General features: G+C 45.7%; 2 protein-coding genes across 2 annotated transcripts; both read right to left on the reverse strand.

Moving 5' to 3' along the window:
* Window positions 1-1145: 1145 nt before the first annotated feature.
* LOC122825606 (inverted formin-2-like) lies at window positions 1146-8529 on the reverse strand. Its single transcript, XM_044107071.1, has 19 exons — window positions 8318-8529; window positions 8106-8247; window positions 7530-7662; window positions 6971-7426; window positions 6765-6895; window positions 6621-6682; window positions 6426-6528; window positions 5982-6067; window positions 5704-5804; window positions 5195-5265; window positions 5000-5107; window positions 4860-4930; window positions 4233-4353; window positions 3994-4158; window positions 3824-3908; window positions 3584-3745; window positions 2541-3059; window positions 1389-1451; window positions 1146-1228 (listed from the first exon to the last, which is right to left on the reverse strand). The coding sequence occupies exons 2-18, from the start codon at window positions 8232-8234 to the stop codon at window positions 1390-1392; spliced, it is 2565 nt and encodes an 854-aa protein (XP_043963006.1). The 5' UTR covers window positions 8235-8247; window positions 8318-8529; the 3' UTR covers window positions 1146-1228; window position 1389.
* On the reverse strand, window positions 8314-13573 carry LOC122825607 (inverted formin-2-like). Its single transcript, XM_044107072.1, has 6 exons — window positions 13444-13573; window positions 11496-11645; window positions 11083-11347; window positions 10066-10181; window positions 9337-9496; window positions 8314-8351 (listed from the first exon to the last, which is right to left on the reverse strand). Exons 1-6 carry the CDS (start codon window positions 13534-13536, stop codon window positions 8314-8316), a joined length of 822 nt encoding a protein of 273 aa, XP_043963007.1. The 5' UTR covers window positions 13537-13573.
* Between the last annotated feature and the right edge of the window lie 673 nt (window positions 13574-14246).

Consider the following 14246-nt stretch of genomic DNA (forward strand, 5'->3'; position numbering starts at 1 on the left):
CGGCCGAACTGTCCGGCCCAGGCCCGGAAATCTAAATCTGTTCAACTAGTTTAATAATTATTTTAAAACTGGGGAAGAAATGAAAGAACATGAATAAACATGAAGGACCAGGCGCTGCCATACAAGACAAAAAACAAGTAAATATTTTCTATCCAAAATGACCTCACGGTAAAAAAACACATTTATTAATTTGTTCCTCAGTTTTCAGTCATATTAATTATTTATCTCCCCATCATTAGTTTCTGAATTTTTATTTTAAAGTTCTTAATATTTTTTGTAAAATCAATTAGTGATAATCTTGACACAGTAATTGATTGTTTTTATTTAATTCCAGACATTTATATTTGCAACATCTTAACATTTTCATAAATAAATGTCACTTCATTAAGTAATATTGAAATTAAAAGCAAAATATGCATCTATAAAACATAAAATAAATGTTCATATAAGGATATGATGCACAAATAAATACATGTAGGATGAAAAAAATATTCAGAAATAAATGTGGCTAAAATTATATCATCAAATCAAATAAGATGCTTAAAACATAAAAAGTCAAATAAAATCTATAAAACTGATAAATCTGGTATTTTTAATTAATTTTATTACAAAAATATGATACAGAAATACATAAATTCATAAAGAATTATATTTATTTTTTGATTTAAAGTGAAGTTACATTAGTAAGGTAAATTTTAACTATTAGAAAATAAAACAGATTTAGAGTTACCCTAACCTTTAATACGTATCCAAATCTTGATTCCAGGAAATTTAATTAATTAATAAGAAAGACATGGAGACAAATTTAATGCAAAGATTATATAAATATTTATTTACTGTTTCAACAAATTTAATATTTATTTTTGTGTCCTTTTAGCGTAAAAATCCAAAGGAATTTGAAAATCCTGCAGATGTAACAAACTGTCAGGAGTTTTATTGTGACAGGCTGCAGGACAGGAAGTTAAATGCTGTAACAGGAAATGGAGACTTCCACATTTCATCACCTTTCACTGGCTGATTTTACCCAGAATCCCCTGATCTGACATCAGATCTTCAACCAATGAAACCAGAGCAAATCGGAGGCTCCGCCCACATCCGCTCACCTTGCTGCTCAGGTAACCTACACAGAAAACTACTCTCTGCTCTCCAGTTACAGTTTTTATTCCATTTCAGATCTCTTTCCTGGAAGCAATCCTGTTGCCATGGAGACTGGTCCTCCTCCGCTCACCTGGAACCACAGAAGAAGAAACACAATAAGTCATGACAACATTCAGATGTTATTCCCTGAACGCAGACAGGAAGGAGTTTGAAACGGAAAATGTCAACGTAGAAAATTAAACACCTGTATGATGATGTCATAACCAATGACATCACACACCTGGACTCACCTCACTGTACAACGCATCCTTTCTTCTGCCTGGGGCTTTGGGATCTGATGGAGCCGCGGAGTCCTGCAACAAAGAGGGACGATCTGATTGGTCGGTTTGTGGATGAACACAACCGTGAAACTCAGAAATGTAAAGCGTTTTTAATTTAGAGATTAATTTCTTCTAGAAAATGTTTTCAGGAATTGGTCCTAAATTGTCCCTCTGGGGCCACCGCTGGTTTCCCAGCAGTCTTTGTACACGAGGCCTCTGGTCTTTAATCAGACACTAAAGGATTTAGTGTTAGTCTGATCTTCATCTCAGATTTATTCTGCAGATTTTCTAACATTCGTTACGAAGCAGCTGATTGGCTGAGAGGAGAACCTCTGACATGCGTTGATGTTTGGTCGTCAAACCCGATTCAGAAAGAACTGGAGGCGACACGCAGAGACGTAGAATCACTGCTGGGATTATTTGGGATTAAAGCGAACAGGTTCTGTCTGAGTCGGGTTCTACCTCGGGTGGGGGGCGGCCGGGTTCAGACCCAGGAGGAAACCAGACCCACATCCTCTGGGTTCGTCCCGACGTCTTAAGATATTGATACAATAACATGAACAATAAAATTCAGAGGCATGTAAACATAAACATGGAGTTGCCATGGCAATAATCAGGACTTAATGACATAAAGTCAAGCTGTGATGCTAGCTAAAGCAGCAATAGGGAGGGGAGGGATCTGACTTCTTCTATGGATGGAAATACTTAAAAATAAATTAGTTTGATGTTTTACTAAGCTACGTCAGCTTGGGGGTAAGCTAAGTGTGCTAAGTGTGCTAAAAATGAGCTCCAGTACGATTAGCGGAAGTTGCCACCAGTTGGGATTTGACCTGCGGTTAGCGGCTCAAAAACTGCCGCTAACCGCAGGTCTTCTGACTGCGAGTCCAAGTCAAGTCTAACAAATTTCTTTCTAAAGTTTAGAAGCAGGAGTCTCCGTCTCTGCAGACCAAGGCTGTTGCTACAGTTGGAACGGCTCCAGTCTTCACCAGCAGGGGGAGACACTTACACAGCAGGTAAAAACTACTGTTATAGATTAAGGTTGTGTCGGTTGCCATGCCAACAGGGCAGAAACACTTCTGTCCGTCAAACGAGCTCATCTCCGCTGCTCGGACGTTTCTGTACCTTTTGGACGGATCTTGTCCGTTCTCCTGCTGGGACTTTCGTCGCTGTCCGGTCTGATTCCTCTCACTTCTGACGAGGTGATGTACTCAAAGTCCAACCCATCCGCCACGCTCAGGCTGCTCCGGTCTCTGCTTGGTGCTGGACGCGCTGCGCCGGGCTGGACTCCTTTCTGTCCTGAGGAACCTTGGGTTTCCAGATCCGAGTCCTCCAAAGACTCCCGACGCCTGCGCCTGGTCTCCTCTGCAGGAACGGCTGCAGGTGTTTGTGGGTTCTGGTTCTTTGGTGGTTCTGCTGACCCGGCATCAGGACTCCCTCCAGAGGGGGAGGCCGTCGCAGATTGGTCGGAAGTGGCAGGAGTTTGGACCGCCTCCAACGGCTTCTTTGATTGGCTGGAACTTTCTGGATGGGAGGGCGGGACTTCCTGGATTGGAGTCATTCCAGATGTCTTCTGTGATTGGCTGGAAAGAGGGGAGTCGGTGTCCTCAACGGCCTTTGACCTCCGTATGGCCCCGGGACGCGCTGAAACACAGCAACGGGATCAGAACTACAGCTGAAGATCCAACAGGACGTCAGAGTTTAGCTGACTGTTAGCGCAAACGGTGACCCAGACACCGACTCTACAGATCATCTGTAGAGTTTCAATCAGCTAATCAAGCAGTGCTGTTAGCTTAGCTAATAGCAGCCGTAGCTAGTCTACCGCAGCGACCTCATTAATAATCGCAGAACAAACATAAAACCAGAAAACAATCATTTAACGCAGCAAATGTTTGCTTGTTTTTTGTTGTTGAATCCTGATGCATCAGTGGAGCTGTTGTCAGTCAGTTGCTATGGAAACAGGTCTGTGGATTAGTTTGAGTTATTCTTTAAGGGTTTTTCTGGTTATTTTCCGCTGTGGCTCTGAATCTCACCTTCACCTGCTGGTTTCATTCAGTTAACGGTTTTACTGCAGCAGCGCCGCTATGGATGGAAAATAATTGGATTTTCTCCCTCCATCATTTTCCATCGTTGTTCGCATGCGTGACATTTTGGGATGTAAACCATACCGTGCACCGTGTCTGCAGAAACAGGAGGTGGCCCCCGGCGCTGCCCCCTGCTGGCCCTGCGGGACGGAGTTCTGGTCTTCTTCAGGGCGTGGCCCTTCCGGATCTCGGCCATCAGGTTGTCGATGATGCAGCCTTCGTCCTGCTGGTTCACCTCCCTCCTGCCTGCAAGACGAGCATATGTCACCTGCAGCCACGCCCTCTTCTCTGATTGGTCGAGGCGCCGCTGAAGGCGGGACTCACCCATCCTGTCAGAGTCTCCTTTGAGGTTCTTCTCCTCCTCTCTCTTCTTCCTCTTCTTCTCCAGCTCTCTCCAGTTTTCGTTCTCCTGTCAGGTGAAAACGACCCGGATGTTTTGTTTTGTGATGATGTCATCCTGATGATGTCATAACCAACTGTGATTGGCTGCTCACCTTGAGGGCTTTGAGGAACAGCCCTCTGAAGGTCTTGATGGTCCCAAAGAGGTCGTCCAGGGAGAAGGTCCCGACGTCTTCGCACAGGTAGTCGGCCAGGTCCCGCCTCCTGTCCTCCACAGAGGTCATGACCTTCTGCAGATGCTCACACACCTGGAGGCTCTCCTGGAGAAAAAGGAAAATGATCACGATGCGAGTGAGGCGAGGCGACGAGGAGGAGGCGGAGCCTGAAGACTCACCTGGATGGTAGACAGGTACTGCTGCTTTATGTCCTCAGAGGAAGAGGAAACTTTCTTCTCAGAGCTTCTGAGCCGCTTGGACAGAGAGGAGTATTCAGACTGGATGGACTCCATGTTCACTCTGCAACCAGCACAACGGGAGAGTTCAGAGTTCAGAGTTCATTCAGAGTTCAGAGTTCATTCAGAGTTCAGAGTTCAGAGTTCATTCAGAGTTCATTCAGAGTTCAGGGGTACTCAGTGTTTTCAGCCCAGCACCATCTGCTAGCCAGCTAGCTACATAGATAACTAGATGTATAACTGGCTACCTAGATAGATAAACTGCCTACATAATTATCTACATTGATAACTAGATTGATCATTTGCAACATAAGTTGATAGTAATACAGTTTTCTATACAAATGATTTAGTGCTGCTGCCATGAACAAACAGTTTTTACATCATTAACACTCGTTTAGTTTGTTCACTAAAGGAGTGAATTTGTGTCTCATTTTGTCCGTTTGTTACACGTTAATTTATTTTTACACAGATCTCCCAGGATCACAATGACACATAAAGACCTCCGTTTGAAATGGAAAGTCATTTCTTTAAAGTGAATAAATCAGAGTGGAGGTGAGTTAGTCCGTTTACCCAGAAGCCTTTTCACAGATCTGCAGGTCATCAGGCAGGCTGAGCAGGTCAGGATGGTCCTCCTCCACCTTCTGGGGTCAGATTAAAGTCTCAGGTTATGTAATCTGGTCCAGCATGAGCAGAGCGCCCCCTGCCTGTACCTCCAGGATGTGGTGCAGCAGCGTGATCCTGGATTTGTTGGCTTTAGTTTCAGTCAATCGGAGCAAAGTGCTGATTTTAAAGCCGTCGGCGTTCCCAGTGTGAGTTCCCTGAAGCAAAACAGATTGAATGACAGCAGATTACAGCAGATGGTTCGGCTGGATTCAGTCATCGTTACGGAAACAGGAAGCGGTTACGTAGTTGAGGAAGTTCCCGACGCTGAGGATGAGTTTGCAGAAGCTGGGCAGCCGGGAGCTCTCCCTGACACCTGAACGCACCACACAGAGGAATGAAGCAAAACCTCCTGGCAAAATAATCATCTTAAATACACCTGAAAACATAAAATCCTCCAAGCGTTTTGGTCTCATTTCTAAAAACCACTTCTTGTTTTTCGTCAATAATTCCCTAAAATTGATGAAAATGTTTTAGTTCCACTGGCTGACTATTTCACTTACAACACGGGAAAATATCTTGTTATAAGTGAATTTATCTAATACTTTTTCACCAGTTTTAAGGAATAATTTACTAAAGATCAGCTCCTACATTTGCTGAAATGTTACTAAAGAGTTTCTTCCTGTATGAATCTGAACTCTGGTTGTTCACTTGAACACCAGGGGGCGCCAAATCTCTAACTGTGTGGCTGTGGAGAACTCTTCTTCAGGTGTTTTCAGGTTTTGTTTTGTGTGTAGATTCTGTGAATACAGACTTTGGCAGGCCCGGTCCAGAAGTTCAGCTTTGGGTTTCAGAGTCTCCAACACACAGCTGCTCTCCTCACACAGCAGCATGCACTCGATCCGCAGCGCGTAGCTGCACACACACACACACACACACACACACACACACACACACACACACACACACACACACACACACACACACACACACACACACACACACACACACACACACACACAGAGTCATCAGCAGGACAAAGGCGTGCAGGTGAATCATGACTTCAGCAGACAGGTGGCGCTGTCCTCTTACCTGGGCACGTTCAGCAGCTGCAGGTAAAACTGATCCACTGACGCCATCTTGTCTCCGTCTTCCTGGTGGGACTTCAGGTTTTCTATCTGCGGCGGACAGGTGAGACATCAAACAACAAGTTGAGGGACATTAAAGGTGGAACAGCTGCAGGTCAGGTAAGAGACAGGTGAACGTTAAGCCCCGCCCCCTGACCAAATCTGAAAGCTTCCTCTGAAGTGGGCGGAGCCAATAAACCCAGAGGGGCGTGTTAACGACCAATTGTCAAAAAGCAACTGGCGACAAAGAGACTAGCAAGAAACTTCTTGCTTTTTTTCCCCCAAAGTAAATCAAGAAACTTTTACACAAATGTAGCAAATTTTTTCCAAAAAGGCAACGAGCGACAAGCCAGCGATTGGTTCTGTTATTGGCGTGAGGTATCGCGCTAGGCGCCTGTTGAACTCTGACCTCGTGTTTCTCTGGAAGCAGCTTGATCAGCTGTTTGAGGATTTCCACATCGAACTTGGATCGGTCTCCGTTCTGGATCAGAGAGACAAACTCCTCATGGGAACTTCAGCAGAAACGGAGCAGAAGAATCGATCAAACACTGAAAAGCAGGAAGTGCGACCACAGAGCAGCGTTCCGATTGGCTGGGCGCCTCACCATCTGAACTGCTTCAGGAAGATGTTGAGGTTCAGGCTTTTCTTGGGGTCAATGAAGGAAACCTGTGGACAAGGAGACGACAGACGGACAACGGGTCAAACGATGTCTTCAGCACCACAGAATCCCTGAACCGACATTCTCCACCTCTTTGGACTCCGTTCTGGTCTTGGTTCTGGTTTTGGTTTCAGTTGGAGGCAGACTGAAGAGCTGCTCGATGCTGCAGTAATCTGGTTCCACCGATTCTGACGACGACGACGTCCAGAGAGACTGATGATCTGCGGACAGACGAAGAGTCCAGAACCTGACCGGGTCCAAACAGAGTTAAGGCGGGAGAACGTCCGCTAGCTCACCGGTTACCACCCTGGATGGGAGTTTCTGCCAGTTCAGCTTCTTCATCCGCAGGGTGGGGCAGGGGGTGGGGCTTGAGTGGTGGGCGGGGCTAGAGTAGGCGCTGCCTAAAGTCTGGACTGAATGAGCGGCGATCATTTCCATTGGTGGAGGCGGTGGGATCCCCATGCCAGGTAAAGGTGGAGGCGGTGGAGGTCCAGTGCCTGGCAGTGGTGGAGGTGGTGGAGGCGGAGCTCCAATGCCTGGTAAAGATGGAGGAGGAGGAGGAGGAGGAGGAGGAGGGGGAGGGGGGGGAGGACAACCGGCTGCAGGGGGCGGAGCCTGTTTCTCTGCTAACGGCTCCAATTGGCCAGGAGGGGTCTGCACCGCCCTGTCCACCGTTCGGACCTTCTTATTGGATGACAGATGTTTCGGGGGGAGGAGCCTATCCAGCAGCGAATCACCAGGGCCTAAATCAGCTGGAAACAGATTCAGAAACGCTCACATCCAATTACATCACTGATGACAGCAAACACACACAGACAGTGATCCCTCTGGACCAGAACCTGAAACCGGACTCACTGTTCTGGGCCAGCAGCGTGGCTCGATCGGTCAGCGTCTCCAGAGCCGACCAGATGTCGTTTCTCTTTGGGTCCAGCATGGACAAGGCCTGCAGGATGGACAGCAGCTGGACGGAGGACGGACAGCTGGACACCTGGAGAGCATGGAGAGGACGGGGAGACAGAACCCAGTTCTTACCTCAGCAATGATCAGAACCGCTAGCTGAAAAGTTAGCAACGCTAGCACTGATCACAGAAATTAGCTCTGCTAATGCTACATTTGGCAGCTATTTAGCAGTTAGCTAATGCTAACAAGTTGGGCAGGTTTCTGCTAATAGCAGAGCTAACATTTAGCTTAGCACTTTAGCTCATTTTGAAAACATTGAGCTCCCAGTAAATTATTTTGTTGATAAATTTGCTAATTTACTTTCAGATCAATAAAGTTTTATTATGAACTGTTGAGAATTCTTCAAACATTCAGAGGTTTATTCATGCTCTTATTTTGAAGGACCTCTCTGTGGTTCCTGGAGAAATTTTGTTGAGGTTTCTGAAGATGAATGTTGTTGTTTGTGGAGGTGAGGAAGAGGAGCGGACTGACCTTGGTGAAGAGCGAACTGAAGACTTCCTGGTGGTTGCTCATGTCGATGCCGCCGTACAGTCTCTCCATCTCCTCCTCGTCGTCCGCCATGCAGTCTTCGAACGCATCGCACTGGATGTTGAGGTCCATGTCCTCCGTCTCTCTGCAGACAGACACAGAGACGTCACCAAGCCGCCGGTCTCTGGTTCTGGAAGCCATGCAGAAACATTTACCTCAGCTTGGGGAGCAGATCCAGCAGCTGCAGCCCTGAAACACAGCGAGAGTCATGGTGAGACTCAGAGATCAGAGTCCAACACGTCCAACGCCTCTGGACCGGAACAAAACGCTCCAGCAGTCCGGTTAGCAGTGAGCGGACCGGACAGCGATGGGCATCGTTTGAATTCGAACCGTTCCGGTTCCCAACGGTCCGGTTCTTCTGCACAGTTTAAACTCATCAACTTTAATTCCAGGAGGTTTTTTGCCTTTTATGAATTTTTTTCCACAGTTACAGATATAAATATCAGACATTTGTGCTTAAATATGAATGTTGTAAATCTTTTTACAGGAGTAAACTTTTTATTTTGAAAAAACTGATAGAAACACAAACATGAAGGATCGCATTACCTGAATAATCTCCATCATACAACAGTGATTATGTTTAAAAATAGACAATAATCCGTGAAGCTGACCAATATAAACTTCTGACTTCCATTATTGTAAAAAAAATCTTTATAGAAACGGTTTTGCTAGGTTTTCTGTCTTTTAACAAACAGAAATAATTTTGGTAATTTTAACTGACCAAGAACAAATAAAGTTTTGGTCAGATTTAACTGCAGATGGTGAAAGAAAAATTTCTCTTTTTATGTAAAATGTTTTATGTTTCAAACTCAAATGTTCCTGTTTGTTTTGGTTGAAGATTTGCTCGTCCGTTTTTTACTGTTGAAATCTGAGCTCAGCGAAAGAGCAGAGAAAACTGTGAACCGGAGAACATCTGGAGGATCTCTGATCAGCTGCTGCAGCTGCAAGGACAGAAAAACGCAGAATGAGTCTAAACCTGCTGAGACATGAACTCACATCTACTCACAGAGAGCAGAACACGACCCAGATGGATCCATCAATTTAAAACTTGGCTGAACCTGATGACCGGAGAATTTCCCTCAACTGTTTGAAATGTCTGAGCTTGTTCTGCATCTACAGGCAGCCTGTTCCCCTCCTGGCCTGTGGGGGCGCTGCACCATCTGAGGCATCGTACCGATGAACTCGTGTCTCAGTCGGTGTCTCTTGCGCAGGTCTTCCTGTCCCAGGATGAGGACGTTGATGGCGGCCATCATGGAGACCATGTAGGGGACGCAGTCAGTGGCCTGCAGTTCGTTCATGATGACGCTGAAGCGATACTGCTGCTTCTTCAGAGTCTGCAGACGGAGACACCAACACGTCAGACCCAAACCACTGAATCAGAACCAAAACAACCCAAAACACCAGCACTGCATGCTATAAAACCAACGACCCAACAGAAATCCTCCAAAAACGGCAACATTACTGCCAACGTTTATCCTTCCACTCAACTTTCCATTAAAATACCTTCTCACCAGTAGCTTCTTGTCTGGATCTAAATGGGTAGGTTCTAAAATACTTAGTAAGGAACCTTGGAGCCATTTAGCTTGGAGCTAAACGTTTAAATATGAGCTGGTAAACTAAATATTTAGCTTCAGACTAAATCTTTACCTCACTAAGTAAATATTAGATTAATGAGTAACAGTTAAAATATGGCTGATGAATTAACTCCCATGTTTTTACTCTTATAACAAGATAAATAAATCTAATTATTGCTGTTCATTTTTGCCTGTAAAACTTTGATACGTGTGAAGGAGGTTGAAGTTAGTTACTGATGTTGTGAGACGTTTAGGGCAGAAATATCAGTTGGATCCAGAACCAGAACCAAGTTAATCAGACTGGATGCAGAGGAAGCAGGTGGGCGAACCTTGTAGTTCTGGAAGGCGTCCAGGGTCAGATGGCAACCCTGGGGGTCAAAGAGCGCGAGGGCCGCCAGCAGCTCAAACACCTGCATCTTCACCATCACGTTGGACGTGTCCAGAGCTGCAGGAGGACAGACAGACAGACGGACAGACGGACAGGAGGTCAGATGGACAGGAGGACAGGAGGTCAGACAGACGGACAGATGGACAGGAGGTCAGAGAGCAGCGGCTCGGTCCAGCAGGACCAACATCCGCCAGCAGGCCGCTGCCGGGTCGGTCCCACGTCGAGCACCAACCAGTTGGCAGAGAAACGATCAAATTAGAGGAATAAATCGTCAATCAGTTACAGCATCTGAACATTCAAGTTCTACAATCATAAAAATCTCCACTGGTTACAATCAGTTGTTGTTTTTGTGTTTGAACCAAACAGTCCGGTTTCTGTCCTAAACGGTTTTCTGACCCACTTTACACCAAACTCTTCTGTAGCTCCGTCTCTAAATTCATCACATCTGAAGTTTTTCAAAACACGATTATGAAATGTTTACGGTAACGACGCCATTAATATTTCAACATTCTGCCAAGTTCACTCCTGAGCTCTCAGGTCTCGATTCGTTTCCCTTCATCCAACAGAACCAATTATTCAACACAGGGAGAGCGAATCATCCCTCTGTGTCAGAATGTATGGAAAGTTTGGTGGAAGGACGAGAGAAGATGGAAACTTTAAACCAGATCAGAACAATAAGGAGAAACTTTCCTCAGGTTTTATCCAACAGCTGGTTTCACAGCCACTTCCTGCCTCCTACTTCCTGCTTCAGGAACCAGGAAAAGGTTCATGCTGGGAACAAACTGGACCGGACCGGGACCAGAACCAGAACCAGAACCAGAACCAGAAGAATGCATGGATCCTCTGCTGGATCAACATGAGGGCAGAAATGCTGCAGAGCTTCATTTCTGAAGCGCCACAGCAGCCGGTTGTCATGGTGACCAAGCCGCAGTTGGCAGAACCGGGCGGCGGTACCCACCCTGGGTCAGGGTCCGGATGTATCCCTCCTCGTTGTCCAGGATGAAGTTGAGTCCGGCGGACGAGTTCATGACGCTGCGGATGCACGACACGCAGGTGAGCTGCAGCAGCGCGTCGGGGATGCGGGCGCAGCCGCGGCCCGACAGCCGCTCCAGCGCCGCCATCAGCAGGTCCAAACCCTGCAGCTCCAGGAACTGGACCATCCACGACTCGTCGCTCTTCTCCAGGCGGCGCCGCAGACCCGAGTAGTTCACCACGGTGGGAACCTGCAGGCGACACGCTGAGCTCATCAGGACTACTGCGGCTGAAACGACGAATCGATTATCAACTAATTTAGAAACTGATTAATCGTTAACTGGAGCATCGCCGCCTGCAGGAGGTCGTTCCCACGGTGACCAGGCGGATGGTTCCTACCTGCAGCAGGCGGACGCACAGCTCCGGGTCGGCGTTCTCCAGGTTGGCCTCCAGCGATCCGTCCGGGTCGTCTTCAGAACCTCTGGTTACTCGCTCTTTCACTGCATCCCATTTGGTTCTGGACGCCATGACGACAGGAATCTGCAGAATCTGATCAAAGTTTATGAATCTGTGAGATTAAATGTCTGGAACATAACTGACCTCAGTTTCCTGCTCCTTCATTCTGGGTTAAAGGTTTAACTTCGTATCTCAACACGCCTGGAACCGTCAGTCTCTGCTGACCCGTGACCCGCTTGGGTCTGAGGAATCCAGAACAATAAGTCTCTTTGTTCAGCCTCCAGAACCGGGCCGGCTGCAGCTCGGTTCTGAACAGCAACAGAAAGGTTTGACTGGGATAAAAAAAAACATGTTTAAAGGACTTAAAGCTGTTCAGACTCACATTAAATGAAGTTTTCAGGATTTTCCAGATTTCTTTGGGTCCGAATCCAGACCGATGGTGAAGCAGCTTCATCCATAAATCTGCTTGTTTTTGTCGACTTGGAGTCCGAAGACTGAATACTTTAGCATTAGCATCCACTAAATACAATGCTAGTGTACCACTTTAGCATTAGCATCCATTAAAAGCCCTTTAGCCATGCCACTAAGGGTTTATCCCTTTCAGTAAGGGCTAAACCATTTAGCTAAACCATTTAGCTAAACCGTTTAGCTAAACCGTTTAGCTAAAGAGTTTAGCTAAAGAGTTTAGCTAAAGAGTTTAGCTAAAGAGTTTAGCTACAATGCTAAAGCTTCAATGCGTTTAGCATTGTAGATAAAGTGCTACAATGGTAGTGTAGCACATTAGCATTAGCTGCTCTGATTACATTAATATTCTATAAATCCTCAGGAACAGGAATTATTTGAATTTTTAATAAATATTTGATGAAGTTATCTGTCCTTCGCTCTGATACATTTATTGATGAGAACAAAGGTTACAGCTCACCGTTACAGTACGGAGGAGGAGGAGTCATGCTGTGGTGCTTCATAATTTCCACACGCATGTCGACATTTTAACGACCTTTTGACCCGACGCTCAGCGTGTTTCAGTGTTGCTACATCACCTCACACTGGAAACAGAACCACCTGATCCGATCTGAGACATCATTAATGTTCTGGTTCTGATCCGACTCTCAGCTTCACGGTCCATGTCTCCCCGCCGCAGGTTCTCACAGGATTGCAGCAATAATTTGTGTAGGAGGTTGGGAAACACTGAATTCCTCTGCACTGATGTATGTATGTGTGTGTGTGTGTGTGTGTGTGTGTGTGTGTGTGTGTGTGTGTGTGTGTGTGGGTGTGTGTGTGTGTGTGTGGAGACATTCCTCCATGACAGATGACATGAAGCTCAGATTCTTGTGATGGAGGCAGATTGAACTTCTGATTAAATATTTTAAACATTTGCCGTTTTATCATCATCAGAAAACAATGAAAAACATTTTAAAATCTGTTCAGATCAAACATTACAGCCTCTTGTGTCTCTACAGAAAATAATTTAAATTATGATGAGAAAAAACAAGATCCTTCAGATCTAATTCTAAATTTAAAGTTTAGGAACCGGTCGTGTATTTCTGGGTCCAGAGTTGGAAAATGACCCAAAGACAGAAAATCAGCACCAACATGACTTTAGACTTCAGTCCGCTAATGCGCTAACAGCAGAGCTAATTTGTGCCTTCAGCTTTAGCTCTTCTGCTACTTTGAAAATGTTTCACTGAGAACCTTGTTAGTGTAGCGCTTTAGCATTAGCCGGGCTAAAACTGCTTAAATCTTAAAGTTGTTTTAAGATCAAATGATAGAAATAAGTTTGATTTTAAAATGAAATTATTATTCTGTATTTTAGGAAGTTCTAATCAGTAAAGTTTCTGATGTGAGACTCAACACTGAATAAATGGAGGAATCATCCATTTCCAAGACAAACCTCACGGCCCGATGGCTCAATAAAACCAGAACGGATCCGGTTCCCTGAGTCTGACTGCAGATGTTCTGGTTCTGTAAAAACAACCAGAATCATGAAGACTAAAGAAACACAAGCAGCCACAGATATTCTGGGATGGTTCAGATCAAAACTGATTAAAATGGTCTAGTCAAAGTCCAGACCTGAATCCTAGTGAGGAGAACCTGTAGATGTTCTCCATCCATCTATCTGAGCGTCTCGTCGCATGAAATCCCAATAAAAGAGTAAATATTAAATGTAACAACATGTGGAAAGTTAATGGGTGTGAATATTGTTTAAGTTGGGTTCTGGGGCCCATATGGGGCCCATATGGGGCCCACTGACACTGACTGGCCCCGGACGCTGACAGGACAGAAATATGATTAAAATCACACAAACAAAGTTAAGACTGCGGGTTTAAAGTCCATGTTGACTCGAACTGATCGGTTAATTGATCTGAAGGACCAAAGAGTCCATAACGCCGGTTCCGAAAACTCCAGAGTCCGAGCAGCCTCCAATCCGAACCCTCAGAGTGATGAAGCTCTGCTCGCACCTGAGGAAACTTTACCTGAGCGTCGACAGGTAAAACAAAAGAAAACAAAACATCCGGTTCTGACGGGACGGGATGACAGAAGTTCAGAAACAAACAAACCAGCGTTTGGATTCAAACGGACCCAGCCGCGTTCTGCTCTAAAAACCCAAAACAAACCAGAAACTCCCAGAAACCAGGAAGAACCGAGTCACCGAACCGAACCGAACCGAACCGAACCGAGCCGGCCCGGTCGGAA

The sequence above is a fragment of the Gambusia affinis genome, linkage group LG22 (assembly GCF_019740435.1).
Source record: "Gambusia affinis linkage group LG22, SWU_Gaff_1.0, whole genome shotgun sequence".
Classification (NCBI taxonomy): domain Eukaryota; kingdom Metazoa; phylum Chordata; class Actinopteri; order Cyprinodontiformes; family Poeciliidae; genus Gambusia; species Gambusia affinis.

What these genes read in the sequence shown, in the direction of transcription:
- LOC122825607 (XM_044107072.1), bottom strand. Translation starts at nt 13,536, where the DNA reads ATGATTCTGGTTGTTTTTACAGAACCAGAACATCTGCAGTCAGACTCA. An exon ending in TTGAGCCATCGGGCCGTGAG is followed by an intron (nt 11,646 to 13,443) that starts GTTTGTCTTGGA and finishes AACTTTGATCAG; the next exon opens with ATTCTGCAGATTCCTGTCGT. An exon ending in TGTGCGTCCGCCTGCTGCAG is followed by an intron (nt 11,348 to 11,495) that starts GTAGGAACCATC and finishes TGTCGCCTGCAG; the next exon opens with GTTCCCACCGTGGTGAACTA.
- LOC122825606 (XM_044107071.1), bottom strand. Translation starts at nt 8,234, where the DNA reads ATGGACCTCAACATCCAGTGCGATGCGTTCGAAGACTGCATGGCGGAC. An exon ending in TGCTTCCAGAGAAACACGAG is followed by an intron (nt 6,068 to 6,425) that starts GTCAGAGTTCAA and finishes TGTCCGCCGCAG; the next exon opens with ATAGAAAACCTGAAGTCCCA. An exon ending in GGACAAGATCCGTCCAAAAG is followed by an intron (nt 1,452 to 2,540) that starts GTACAGAAACGT and finishes TCTTTGTTGCAG; the next exon opens with GACTCCGCGGCTCCATCAGA.